Here is a 13,963-nt window from a genome sequence, read left to right as displayed (position 1 = left end):
AGAAGAGGGTGAAGAATTCGATAAAGCTGACTGGATGATGGAGAAAGCCATCAAGTTCACGCGGGGGCTTTCAAGAACCTAAAGGTGTGTAAATACCAAGTCAGGGACATGCAACCTGATGACCTCCAGCCACAATCGGAGCCTGAGCAACAACATCCCCCACCACAGCCAGCACCTCAGTCAACCCAATGGCAGCAGCAGCCAGTTAACCTTAGTCAATATTCATTATTTGGGTACACATTTGCTTCATTTTTATTTACATATCCTCCTTGATTCTAAATTTCTAACTTCTGCTTCTATTTTCTAATCTTTGATAAAATAATTCCCAAGGTAAAAAGTATTCTGTTTCCTCTTCAAGCTTCATTGCCCCCAAGTTGCCTTCATGAGGACTGGAAACCCATTCTCCTTGTCAGGATTAGGAGCATCTCGTCACCTCTCTGCAGCACAACCAGCTACAAAAATCAGGCCAATTTTAGTTAGCTGGTAGCCACCTGGATGGGCTTGGAAGGACAAAGCCATGCAGAGGAAGGCCCACAGCCTCGGGGTCACAACTGTGTGAAGGTGGTCAGAAAGACCCCAGGTGGAGCTGAGCCAGAGACTTTGGCAAAGTTATGAGGAAGTGGTTTGCCAGTGAAGGAAAGGCTGAAAAATATCTCTAACATCTTTATATGAAGAAGCTAAAATCTTAAAGCAGGCAGGGCTTCATTCTTAGTAACCTGCTAGTGTGCAAGAAAGGTCAAGAATGCTTCTGAAAGCAAAAGTAGTCAATAATGATTGTCCAAGAGAAACCCCAGACATCGTGCATAAGACAAGGCACGCTCTGGGGAAAAGAGGGATTGGGGGGCAAAACCTGAGATGCTGATCCCTTGTCTTGTGAATGTTGCCATGCTGGATAGCCATGGACCCTGGATCCAAAACCAGATCCTAAAAAAAGATTTCAATCTTCTGTGGAAAAACTACTCCCTTGGCCATCACATAGATGGTTTGTGGTAAATCCAGGTGAGCTCACACAACACCCTTAACTTAAAGGTTAAGGAAAGAGAACTGCTACATAGGCCTAATGCACCATGCCAAAATATATACCCCACATGCTGGTTTTAGCATGATGACCTGCTTCAAAGATTTGCACAGGAGAAGGTTCCCAACCACTGGAATGGATGAAATAAGATAAATCTTTTTTAAAAAAAATCTCACTCAATATTTTCAGGGGCTTTGTGGCCAACCACAGATGAGCCCCCAGTTCCTTAGATGTTTTTCTGGGGGATGCAAGGGAGAAAGAAGCCACTTTTAATCTGGTTCCCTCTGAAGACCAACATCTTTGCACCTCCCTGTGGGCAGTGCCAGGCTGAGATGGTCCCAGCTGGCTAAAACTAACATAGAGATGACTGGAAAAAAAAACTGGATGGCCTAAACATCAACTTTGAACGCTGCCTGTTAATTCAGGTGATGACTCCACACAGCTCAGGAAAGAGGGTTTCTCCCCAATCCACGTTAAGGAGAACACAGGCTTCCATGGTGGTCAATGGAGTTTAACTCACTTGGCTCAATTCTGCAGAGAACGCACAACTGTCAACCACCTGGTGGGACACACACCCAACACACTCACAGGGGCTGTGCAATTGTCCTGCAAAGGGGACTGAGGGGGTCCCATCAACGCTGAGAGTGCTGAGGCTGGCCAAAGGCAAGCATGATTTTAAACAGCTTAGACTCTGGTGAGCTCTCCTAGCCTTCCAGTCCCTGAGACTCTCCTCCTGAGAGGGTTCCTGACTGACCATCCATGCTGCACTGGGCTTCCAACCGAGAGAGGTTCTTTCACCTGGACCCCCAAATTAGCTATTCTACACATCAACCTGCCATTCAAAAACTACAGCTGGAGCCTGGAATCACTAAAGATCTGGTAGCAGGCACTGAGAGTGGAAGCCGAGGACCATACAGTGGGACAACTTTCATACAATGGACCTGGGATATTGGTCCTCCTATGGCTCCTTATTGTGAGGATGGACCTGCCCATCCAATCACCAGCTTCCCCTCTCACTCAATCTCCCAGTTCTCCTTTCCAGGCCGAGCTGTAGATATTAACTTTCCCCTTGCAGATAGGAAACATAATCCATACACAATCAGCCAAGAAAACACAGAACACGGGGATTCTGAACTGTACTGTTGAAGCACTTGGAAGTCTTCTGGGAGTGGAGTTTCAAATAAAGCCTCAGAGATGGGAATGTCACAATAGTCGTACCACACCAAGTGCACCTACACAACTAAAGGAAATTCAAGAAGGTCCTCCTAAACCAACTTCTGGGTGGTTGTGGCAAAAAAATCTGCCACCATCTCAACCGCAGACCTCACAGCACCATTTTATTATTCAAACTAAGAAACATCAACATTTAATGGCTCTCATTGTATCAATATGGAAAGACAACACAGAGAGTGTCAAGGAAACTAAAACAAAAACTTTCATCCACTCCATAATTTTCTCTCTCAGCCAATGATGTATTCCAAAGGCTGTCACTTTCCTGTCACTCAGTCAGCTGGAGTGAAAGCTCAGGGAGCACTAAAGTTAAGTGGCACCAACCTAGAGTGGCAAAGAACTCCATAGCTCTGAGTGACTTCCCCTAGCAGGCCCTGGAGGCAAGAGGCCACATTGAAAGACAGCAGAAGTCACTTTGCAGGATGTGGAAGTATCTTGCTCCAGCATCACTTTCTGGACATGTCCTAACAGGAAGGAGTAAGGCCACTGCAGAAGAATGCCCCAAGGGGTCTCTCTGTGGTTTTCCGCTAATATGAAATATATAAATATGTCAGGTACTGAGGATTTAATAGCTGCCAGCTGATGTAAATTTGTAAGCTGTAATCTGTAGGCTGATGCAATGAGGATGATTCAGCAATACTTGCATCACCTCTTTAAGACTCTGGTGGGGTAGAGACTCTGGTGAGGTGTCTATATACAGGTGGCCATTAGAGGGCGTTTCTCTCTCTCTTCATGTATCTCATTACTCTCCTTGTGTTCGTAGCTGAGTGGTAAGGCATTTATCTCCATCTGTCTGTATATATTTGTATATAATCCTCTATTAACTGTATAAAGGCTCTGTGTGCTGTGTTTTGCTCCTGGGGTTTATCTCAAAATAATAGACATGCTGTCAAAACTCTGACAAAATATTTTCACTAAGATTTTCTCCAGCTGCCCTCCCTTACATGGAAGAAGTTCAGGGTCCCAAGAGATGTTTGTTCTCACTATAATTATCATCATACAGGCCTTGAGATCTTTTCTCTTTCTTCTCCAGTGACTGATCAGACTGAAGAGACATGGAAGGGATCCTGCATTAGAAAAGTATAAATAACACAGGTTTTTCCCTTTGTGGCTCCAGTTATGGGACAGGTAGTAGGTTTGCTGTTGAATGCATTTTCCCTTTCTTCCAGATGAATCTTGGTTTGTCTCTGTTTGAATGAGGAAAGCCACAGAATATTCCATCCTTTGAGAGCCTTTGAATTCTTCTAATTCTTTTTTAGAAACAGGAAACAGATTGATTCAGCCCCAGCAATTATGGACCTCCTGCTTTTGCTTCTGCTTCTTCTGCTGCCCCACTCAGTCTCTGGGACTCTTAGACTGAAGTGCCCACTGAATTTGGACCACCAGGATGAAGAAATGCCATGGAGCTATTTTAAGCCAGGAGATTTTCTCCTTGGTATAGTCATCTCTCCATCAAAAACAACACCTGCAATATTACCTTTCAACGTGGCTCCTTCTAGTCGGATTCGGTTGTAAGTGATTCACTGTGATGGAGATTCATTCCCTCCATTTGCAGTTCTAATAGTCTTCTTTTTTCCTTCTTATTTTACTTACTCCTATATTACAGGACCTGACTAATTTCTTGAATCCTTTTGATTTCCACAGCCTCTCTCTTTTGTCTTATTTTCTGGGAGAAACCTGAAAGGAGTCCCCATAATTTTCCTTTCCCTATTCAATCCTCAATGGATGACTTCCGTATTGAGGTTTTTTTTTTTTTAAAGTAGTGATTGTTGTAGTTTCCCCTGCAAAGTTCATTTCCATATTTTTATGCCCACTGATTGATATTCTATCCATGATTTTTATAGGAATAGAGGATGATTTGTTTTTAGAATAGCTTTTCTGTGTCCCTTACCAAATATCTTCTTCCTTTTATGATTGTTCCACTTTAATGGCTGAATTATTCTACAACCTGTTTACTGGGCTGATGAAAATTAGTACGGCTACAAATAATAATATATTTCTGATTTTTTTTTCTCCTTTTGGAGAACTATCTCCATCCTACAATCTCAACACAAACAAATATTAATGGGTGACTGTCATTTGCCTCTGCTTTTGGATCAATATTGGCTTATATCTCAGTTAGCTTGTGGAGAAAAATAGGATTAAAGAGGGAAAAATTGTTTAGTTTTTGTTGTTGATGATCCTAATATTAAATATGAGCCTGGTCATATATTAGTTCACGTAGTGAAAAAAGAAGAATACTATGGATGATTTTCAATATTGAAATGGTTAAGAAATATCACCACCTCCTGCACAATCACACACTTGGCTACAACCTCTATGACAACTATGATAACACCCTTGGCACTTCAGATGCCCTACTAGATCTGCTCTCTACTGGAGAAGCCAATGTTCCCAACTACAGCTGTGGAAGAAAGGACAACATTTTGGTGATGGTTGATGGAGCTCTCAGTGACATCTCCATCCAGATGTCAACATTAGTCAGCCCCTACAAAGTTGCCCAGGTTTGTGTTTGTGTTTCTTTATCTGGTAAAGTGAGTGGATTATTGGTGTGTGAGTGATAGATCCAACCATTTCTTCACTATAGAATTCAATAGCTTCTTTTCACCATGGCCATTATAGGTTTCATGGCCGGGGATTGAGATAAAAGTGCGTAAGGAGAATGGGTGAAAACAGAAATATCTGCTCATGAGACCCTCCTCCTTGCTTTGAGGGCTTCTGCTGCACACTTGTGAAGATGAGGAGAGGCTCTGTGTTCAATCAAAGGGTCTTTCTACAAGAGGGAAGTGCAGCACTGAAGGAAAGCTCACATTTCTTTCATGATATTACCAAAGTAATGATATTCTCATACATGAATTAACATATTTTATAAAAGAATTACAAATATGTTAGGTAAAATGTCAACTATTTTTTACCCTAAAATGCTCATGTTCAAATTCATTGTCCAATGTTTTTGAGAACAATATTGCCTCTGGAGGTGATTTTCTAACAGTTGAACAGTTCAAGAAATATCCCAACTGGTGGGACATTCTACTGGCAGGTTCATTTACACATATAAATAATAACTGCCATGCCCATTTGGGTCAAAGATGGAAATTGTAGCTTGCATAATTGTAGTTCGTACTGAGGAGAAATGTCCCCACAGTTGGGACAATTAATCAGTGGAACAACTTGCTTCCAGAAGTTGTGAATGCTCCAACACTGGAAGTTTCTAAGAAGATGTTGGATAACAATTTGTCTGAAATCTTGCCTAGGCAGGGTGTTGAACTAGAAGACCTCCAAGGTCCCTTCCAACTCTGTTATTCTATCTAGTCTTATTCTATGTATATATATAAAGGGGGAATAAAAAGGACACTAATTACAGATATTGTGTTTAAAATACATGCCAGATTCCCCTTGAATAGAGCGGACAGTGGTAAAGTGAGTGGATTGTTGGTGTGAGTGAGTGAGTGAGTGATAGATCCAACCATTTCATCTCTATGGAATTCAACCTTTGCTTTTCATCATGGCATTTTAGGTATCATGATTCAGAATTATGACAACAATGGGGAGGGAGCAATGTGGAAAACAGAAATATTTACTCATGGCAGCCTCCCCTTTGCTTTGAGGGCTTATGTTGCATGTTTGTGAAGGTGAGGAGAGGCTCTGTGTTCAATCAAAGGGTCTTCTGTACAATAGGAAGGTTGTGGAATGGAAAGCTCACATTTATTTCACAATATTAGCCAATGTAATGATATTATCAAATATTAATTCATCATTTTATAAAAGAATTATAAATATGTAATTCTACAAGATGGCAATTATAGTTTGTACATATAAAAAGGGAATAGTAAGGACCCTAATTCTCTAACAGATATTGTGATTAAAATACATGCCATCTTCCCCTTGACTAGAGTTGACAGTGGCAGATGAAAAGGGCATTCCTTGTAGAAGAACCAGAAGCAGATTTCATCCACTATTGGTAATTCTGTTGCCTTGAACCATCTAAGTATTAAAATAAAAATCAGTCAGAGGAAAGAATGCCTCTGCTGCCTTTATAGCATTTGACACAGTAAACAATGGAATATTACAGAGGAAACTGATGGCTTTTACAATAGAGCTCAGAATGTTGACCCTGCTCAGAGTCCTTTCTACAAGCACCGACAGTGAGAACAATTAATCAGTGGAAGAAGCTCATGAAGCTGATCCTGTTCCACTACTGGAGGTTTTCAAAAAGAGCTGGGCATTCATACTTGGAATGGCATACAATCTGCTCTATGAGCAAAGGGTTGGACTGGAAGACCTCCAAGATCCCTTCCGTCCCAATTATTCCATGTTCTACATTCATTTGTTTGAGAGTGTGTTTTAGGACAGAGTTCCCCAATGTTTCCCAGCTTTGCAGATTGGGGTGTGTGTGTGTGTGTGTTAAAGGGGACGTTTCTGTGCAAGTGGATCATTTAAATAGACCATGTGTGCACATACTCGCACGCTGCTCAGGCAAGTGAGGATACGCTTGTGCACGTGGATGCTTGCCATCCATTTCTATGGCTTCGTTGCAAACCCCTCATGGACCACTATTCAGCTGTGGCTCATTTGTTGGTCAGCCCTGTTTAAGGATTCATGAAGCCCTGAGAAGTAGGACTGATTCTTATCAGAAGGTAAAACCAGGGTGCTGCCTATACAGTATGATATTTGGGTTTCATATACTGTTAAGAAGACTTGGCTCCTATTCTCATAAGAATTATCTGATTATTGATAAGTCAACGTCAAAAGTTACAATCTTTGGAAAATGGTATCATTGCCGTATAGGGTTATTTGATGGTGAGTCAATAGAGCAAGTTCACACCTTTCCTTACCTGGGGTATTTTTCTCTCTGATTGGATCTTGGCACTCTCAACATTGCAGGAGATTCTTTATACCAAAGATACAAGTGAATGCATTGCTATTTTTTTTACAATCACAAATATTCAGCTTCTTTAAACTAAATTATCAAAGTCAAAGTCATCCTCTGAGAAGAATCTTTTAGGATAGATAAAAGAACTTCAGCTCCTTCCCTCAGAACTGAATTGGGAATGTTACAATTTATAAAATTAGGGCATGCATATATATCTCCCTGTCTCCCTGTCTTTTTACAATTGGAGAAAAAATTTAAAAAATGCTACAAAAGACTCAAGGTTGGCAAAACAGAGAAAGATCATAGCTCTACTCAGTAAGGTTGGCATATTGAAATGCGTCAGGTGCTACAAATGAACCTTCCAAGTATTGAGTTGAACCTTCCAAATCCCTTTCAGTGAACATACTTTTATTTATGGAGGTTCAGAGATAGAAGATGTAATTCATCTATTACTTGAATGTTAATTATAGAAGAAAGAGGGAGAACAACTTCTTCGACTGCACATTAGATAAATTGGGATGGTAATATTAAAAAACATATTTTCTGGGTGCTCAGAATTCAAAAATTAGATATAATAAAATCCTTTTTTGAAGGAAATTATGGTCTGATTGTTCTAAATTCAGGGGTCATGAAGATACTAGTATTTTCATTCTTTATGCTTTTTCTATTGCATTATTTTTTTTAAAAAAAATCTACATTGATATTCTATTTTGTTAATGTCCTGTCTTTTATACTGTTTATCTCAATAAGGCCCAAAGATCAATCAGCAAGAAACTGTTCTAATATGTGCATGAGAAAAAAGTTGGATTCATTAAAAGCTAAAAGTTGGGACTTGGTAAGACCCTTAATGTAACAGAATTCTTAACTCCTTTTTTCAGGTCAGTGAAAGAATTACTTCAGAGGCTCTGAGTGATAAAAGTCAATTCCCTTTTTTCCATCCAATGCTCCCCAAAGAAGGATTTCAATGCCCAGCAATTCTCCAACTGCTCCTCCATTTTGAATGGAACCTGATTGGCCTATTTGCTCCAGACACAGAGAAGGGAGATCATTTCATGAGGACTTTTACTCCTATGCTTGTACAGAATAGAATTTGTGTTGTTATATCACAACAATTCTCAACAACCACACACACAGAACTCCTCAGGAGTGCCCTTTCTAAGTGGAGGCAAGTTAATGTCTTTGTTCACTTCATAGAGTTTGATAATATTTTGGACAGAATTCGTCCCTTCCATTCAATACTTGAAGATTTGCCAGGACTCATTGAAGGGAAGGTATGGCTCATGACAGTGGTTGGGGGCTATCCCAGGTATAAACACCATCTTTTCAAGTATGTCCATAGTATTTGGACCTTTCATTTTCAGGGGCGAAAAAATTGGCAAAAAGATGATGCCTTAAAAAATCCTTTCTTTGTGGAACGTGAATTTCAAAGGGAGTGTTTTCACTGTTCTATTTCAAAACACGTCTTTTCTGTCAAAGGCCAAAATAGATGCATCCAGAAAGCCCCACTGGAAACACAAGAGAAACAGAAACGGATGCAGGTGGAAAATACAGCTGGTACTTACAGTGTCATTAAGATTCTGCTCCATGCCTTACATGCTGCATCCAAATCCAAGAGGAGAAGGGAGAAGGGAGAAGAGAGGTTGGGGGCTCCAAAGCTGCAGCCATGGAAGGTAAGGGGTCCCAACAAGGATCCATCAGACTAAATTCCTTTTCAAAGTCTTTGTTGCTCTTTCATCTTAGTTGTTCAAGATCCTAAACTTCTGTAGAACATCTACCGTATCTACTGGAAGAATATTGCATCCTCACATCTACAACCAAGATGTTTTGCATATTCAAAAAAAAAAAATATTCCCAGCCTTTTTCTGATTTTTAAGCTTCTGTAAACCAACATGGCTCTTCTCCTTGTAGTCTTTCCTCATGGCTAAAAGCACCTCCTTTGATCTCTTCCTCGCCTTCTTTGTCCTTCCCTAAAGCAGATGAAAATTTTCTTCTCCAAGTGTGGTTCCTTCAAGAGGACTTTTATGATTCAACTGGGTCATTAATGACATTATTGATTGTCAAATTAATAATATGGTTATTATCATATCATTAAAACATTACTATTAGCTTATTATAATCAGTAATCATTCCACATGTAGAATAATGTGAGAAAAATTATGAATGAAATCTTAGACAAAGATATAGATTGTGGATGCCATTCATTTGTGTTATACAAAATGCAATGATATATCAAGTCCTAAATGTTAAAAATTAGTTTCCAACTGGATTTTACATGTGCACCTCCCTCTATCTCAAAATCATGTTTTATGTTCTGGAAAATGGGAATTTTTTAAAGGAGATCAAAATAGCTTTTATAATTTCTGCATCAAAGAAATATCAAAGAAGCAATGACCAAGGTCTAATTGTTTTTCATAACTCCCCAATTGTATCAGTAAGATTAAAATTTATTTATTTTAATTTATTTATTTAATTTGACTTCTTAGTCGCCCCCTCTCCCCCCAGGGACTTTGAGTACAATTTTAAAGACAGTTGTATCCATTTCATTATCATGATATCCAGTGCTCAATTAGGAAGATCCCCATGCACCACATAAGGAAGGATTTTGTTGATTCTTTGCTAAAATCAAGTAATATCACCACCATTCACACATTTTAATAAGGAAATGTGATGATATGTTGGAATGAATTTGGAGGATGAGAGAAAGAGATGCTGCATAGGGAAGAATCAGATAAGATGTGGGGGAGGAAACCAGCAGCTGTATAACAGGCAGAAAAAGAATCTCAGATAAGATCTGTCAAAAGAATTTATTAAAAGATTTGGACCTTCCCATTGATACTATCGTCTTACAATAAAGTAGAATTTATTCATCTGACACCCCCCCCCTTCTGCTCTACTTGAATGAGGAATAGCCTTGCAACTATCTTCTTAACAAATCCCTGCTTTCTGCTAATCACCCTGTTGTTTTCAGGGAGTTTATGAATATTCTAGTTATTTGTGTTTTTTCTTCAATTGATTTGCGACATTTCCTAAAATGTACCCTATGATTGAAATGTTTTTGTCAATTATATTGTCAGTGTTTCAGGTAATGCACCCATCGAAAGTAGAACTCCGAGGCAGAGAGATTCCTCAAAGAACAGTTAATTGGATACATCATATTGACACAATGGTGAAAGCCGAAAGATCCCACAGTTTTCACCTAATATAAAATTGATATTTTCCCCCTGTCCTCCAAGTCATCAGTCACATTTTCCAATAAAGGTACTGGCAGGTCGCTTTGTTACTCCACTCCTCCTCTCTAAGCCACTTGTGACCTTAGTTCCCACAGGAAAACGGCAAAACCCCATATATCTAATTCCCCCCCTCCCTGTCCCCTCTTCTGCCTTGTGGCAACCATGAAGCCAAAAAAATGGCCTCAGCCAGGTTCACTTCAAGGTTGACATATATCTTCTCACTATACTTTTGGTCAATATACTAAGTGATTGAGAACTATGACTGAACCTTTGTTCTTGAGTTTTGAAGATAGTGGCAACATTTGTTCCCCCAACTCACAATATTTAGAAGTTAAATAACCACAGAAGAAAAATTCAAATGTGAAAAAGCCATTTGAGGCAGAAAAAAAAAATCAAGATTTCTGCTTTTAAAATTCCTGGATGTTTCCATTCTAGTTCCATCAATTTCTAATGAAGAAGGAATTGTACAATCTTTCCCTGCTGAAATTTTACTTGGATCAAAATGGAGACCTAGACACAGGTCTGTGGATCATTAGTAAGGTTATTCTCCCCAAGGAGGATCCCATCGACAAGCATTTGGGGAGGTTTGAAAGACGGAGACTTACAATCCACCAAGAAACTTTGTCACACCTAAAGTTGCTAAACAAGGTGGGGAAAATATTGATGTCTTTTCTTCATTTTTCCAGAGAATCAGGACCCTTTTGAAGTGGAGTACACCCTGAGGGTAGAACAAGAAGCAATGGGTGGAAACTAATCAAGGAAAGAAGCAACTTAGAACTGAGGAGAAATTTCCTGACAGTTAGAACAATTAATCGGTGGAACAGCTTGCCTCCAGAAGTTGTGAATGCCCCAACACTGGAAGTCTTTAAGAAGATGTTGGATAGCCATTTGCCTGAAACGGTATAGGGTTTCCTGCCTAGGCAGGGGGTTGGACTAGAAGGCCTCCAAGGTCCCTTCCAACTCTACTATTGTATTGTATTGTATTGTATTATAGTCAAAAAAGTTGGTATCCTGCATTGGGAATTGAATGTAGGGAGTAAAACTTTTATAATTTTCTTAAACAAATAGAGGGCCTTCAGATCTATTGACTAAAGAATCCTTCAGATGCTATAATGCTGATTCACTTATATCTAAAATGAGATTTGGGGTGATTATTATTTAGGACACAAATCATTGCAAATCAATGTCTCTTTTGCAATTCATCATCCTGAAACTGGTGAGAGAGGGCCTCATATGCGGAGGAATTTCACATTAATAGCTTCAGGTTCACTTGTTCTTTGTCTTCAAATATTAGAGATGGAGGCAATTCTGTTAACCAGAGCCTGACTTCAGGTTTGGATTGAATCCAATGAAATGGAGTCAAGATTGGATGGAAGTTCTGTTGGTCCAATTGGAAAATAACAGAATAACAGAGTTGGAAGGCACCTTGTAGGTCATCTATTCCAACCCCCTCCCCCTAAAGCAGGAGACCCTACCCCATTTCTGACAGATGGAAGCCCAGTCTCTTCTTGAAAGCTTCCAGTGATGAAGCTCCCACAACTTCTGAAGGCAACTTTTGTTCTATTGGTTGATTGTTCTCACTGTCAGAAAATGTCTCCTTATTTCCAGGTTGAATCTCTCCTTGTTCAGTTTCCATCCATTATCCCTTTTGTCTGAACTTCGAGTGTTTTGGAAAATAGCTTGACCCCCTCCTCTCTCTGCAGCCATTGAAATATGATCCTTCTCTTCACTAGACTAGCCATGCCCAGTTCCTGCAACCATCCTCATGGTGCCGTCTGCTAGGCAATGCCAGCGGGCGACGCCTAGGAGTAGATCCTTCTCTGTGATGGGCCCAACCCTCTGGAATGACCTCCCCCCAGACATTCGAACTACCACCGACCTCCGTTCCTTCCGGCAAAAGTTAAAGACTCACCTATTTCAATCAGCTGGCCTGGCACTTTCTTAGTTTTACCTCCCGGGGATTTATTCTATTTTAACGGAGGAGGAGGAGCTTCCTGGAGGATGGCGGCCGGCCGCTGAGCTCCGTGTTTTCTCGGGGCTCCTTTGACCTGGGCTGGGTGCTGCTGGCCCGTAGACGAGCTGGAGGACCACAAATCTACACAATGACCACCCTGGCTTATTTCTGGACCCGAGTGGTCCCCCAGGGTGGCCGGACGGCACAGAAAAGCGGAAGAAAGTAATTCGAGCTTTGAAATCTGAAGCAGCTGGGAAATGGCGGCCGGCGTTTGGACGCGTCGGCTTTTTCCGGGGGGATTGCAGGCGTCGACGGCTGCTGGAGCTGTCGCCTGGGCGTTCTGATATTTCGATCTATTTGGCTGGCGTTTGCGGGCGTTTTTACAAGCCACGACAGCTACGACAGCCTGAGACAAGACCAACGACGCCCTGAGCGGTTAGTGACGGGGACACGATGGCGTCCCATACGAGAGAAGGTGGAGGGAGGTGTTGGTGGCAGAGGCGGCCCGGAAGACCATCGGGGGGCTTTAAATATCAATCCCCCGACCCGCTGGACCCGCCGGGAGCCCCGAGCCTTCTAGAAGCCCAGTGGATATCTTGGGAGGTTGGAGCTGGGCGTGAAACATCTGTTGTGAAACATCTGAGTCGTCGGGGATGTTGGATTTGTTGAGGGCGCCGGAATGAATAACAGAGGCCTCCTGAAATGGCGCGGAGGCGACGCTGGAGCTGGTATGGTGCACGGTGAGCCGCTGACACCACCCCCCTCCCCATTAGGGATTGCTCACTTGCCTTCGTATAGACTCTGAGAACTCTTACCATCTGGGGCTTGGAAGAACAGTGGGGAACTATTTGAACTCCCCCCCCCCCTGTCGCTATGAATCATCTGCTCACCCTCTTATGGACTATTAAGAACTGCCTAACCCCTACTATGGGCCCTATTTATTTTTAGCTACTTCTACCTATTTCTTTTTCCATCCTTCCTTTTCCCATTTTATTATCTTGGTTGCCGTTCTGTTATGATTTTACTGGTAGACTTATTTAACACCTCAGCACCCAGAATCCATCTTTAGCCCGGTGTATTTACTATTTATCATTTGTAATGTATGCGAGGTCTGACCTTATTTTATTGCGGGAATCCCCCCTCTCGCAGTTATGTCCTCCTGCCCTGTCTAGGACCCATTCCTGTTCAGGGCTCCTTAATACCAACGGTCGTGGGGAGGGGCAGATGTGAGGACAATTTAAGAGCGCGTAGTCGGTTGGGAGACCGGGGCTTTTGGTCATTCCCGGTCGTTTGTACCAACCCCTGCATACTAGGTGGTCAGGATCTACAGACCCAAGGCCTGAGACTGCTGCTATGCAACGCGAGGTCCGTTGTCAATAAGGCCCCCCTCATCTATGATCTAATTTTGGAGGGGGAGCCGGACCTCGCCGGAATAACCGAGACCTGGTTGGGCCACGAGGGAGGTCTACCCCTCGTGGAAATGTGCCCACCAGGCTATCGAGCATTTCACCAGCCTCGGGCCCAGGGAAGGGGCGGTGGGGTAGCAGTGATTATCCGGGAAGACCTAGAGCCGAGAGAGTTCACCATGCCGCAGACACCCGGGTGTGAGTCTCTCGTCGTGAGATGGGGCCCAGGGAGGCAGTTGGGCCTGCTGATAG

At 41.8% G+C, this 13,963-nt stretch overlaps 2 protein-coding genes across 2 annotated transcripts in view; one reads left to right on the top strand and one right to left on the bottom strand.

Annotated features, from left to right (window-relative positions):
- LOC309384587 (uncharacterized protein) overlaps window positions 1-12,737 on the top strand; it is a gene marked incomplete at both ends in the record, with an annotated part of 44,165 nt that extends 31,428 nt beyond the window's left edge. The window contains one exon of the mRNA XM_081938288.1: window positions 12,426-12,737. Coding sequence (XP_081794414.1) covers window positions 12,426-12,737 — 312 coding nt within the window. The remainder of the gene's footprint in view (window positions 1-12,425) is intronic.
- The window catches only part of LOC309382660 (taste receptor type 1 member 2-like), a gene marked incomplete at its 3' end in the record, with an annotated part of 256,900 nt that overhangs the window by 52,018 nt on the left and 190,919 nt on the right, over window positions 1-13,963 (bottom strand). The window lies entirely within an intron of this gene.

Source organism: Natrix helvetica (assembly GCF_964273705.1).
Source record: "Natrix helvetica genome assembly, chromosome: 1".
Taxonomy (NCBI): domain Eukaryota; kingdom Metazoa; phylum Chordata; class Lepidosauria; order Squamata; family Natricidae; genus Natrix; species Natrix helvetica.
The sequence above is the reverse complement of the archived record's forward strand: the minus strand, read 5'-3'. Positions and strand labels throughout refer to the sequence as shown.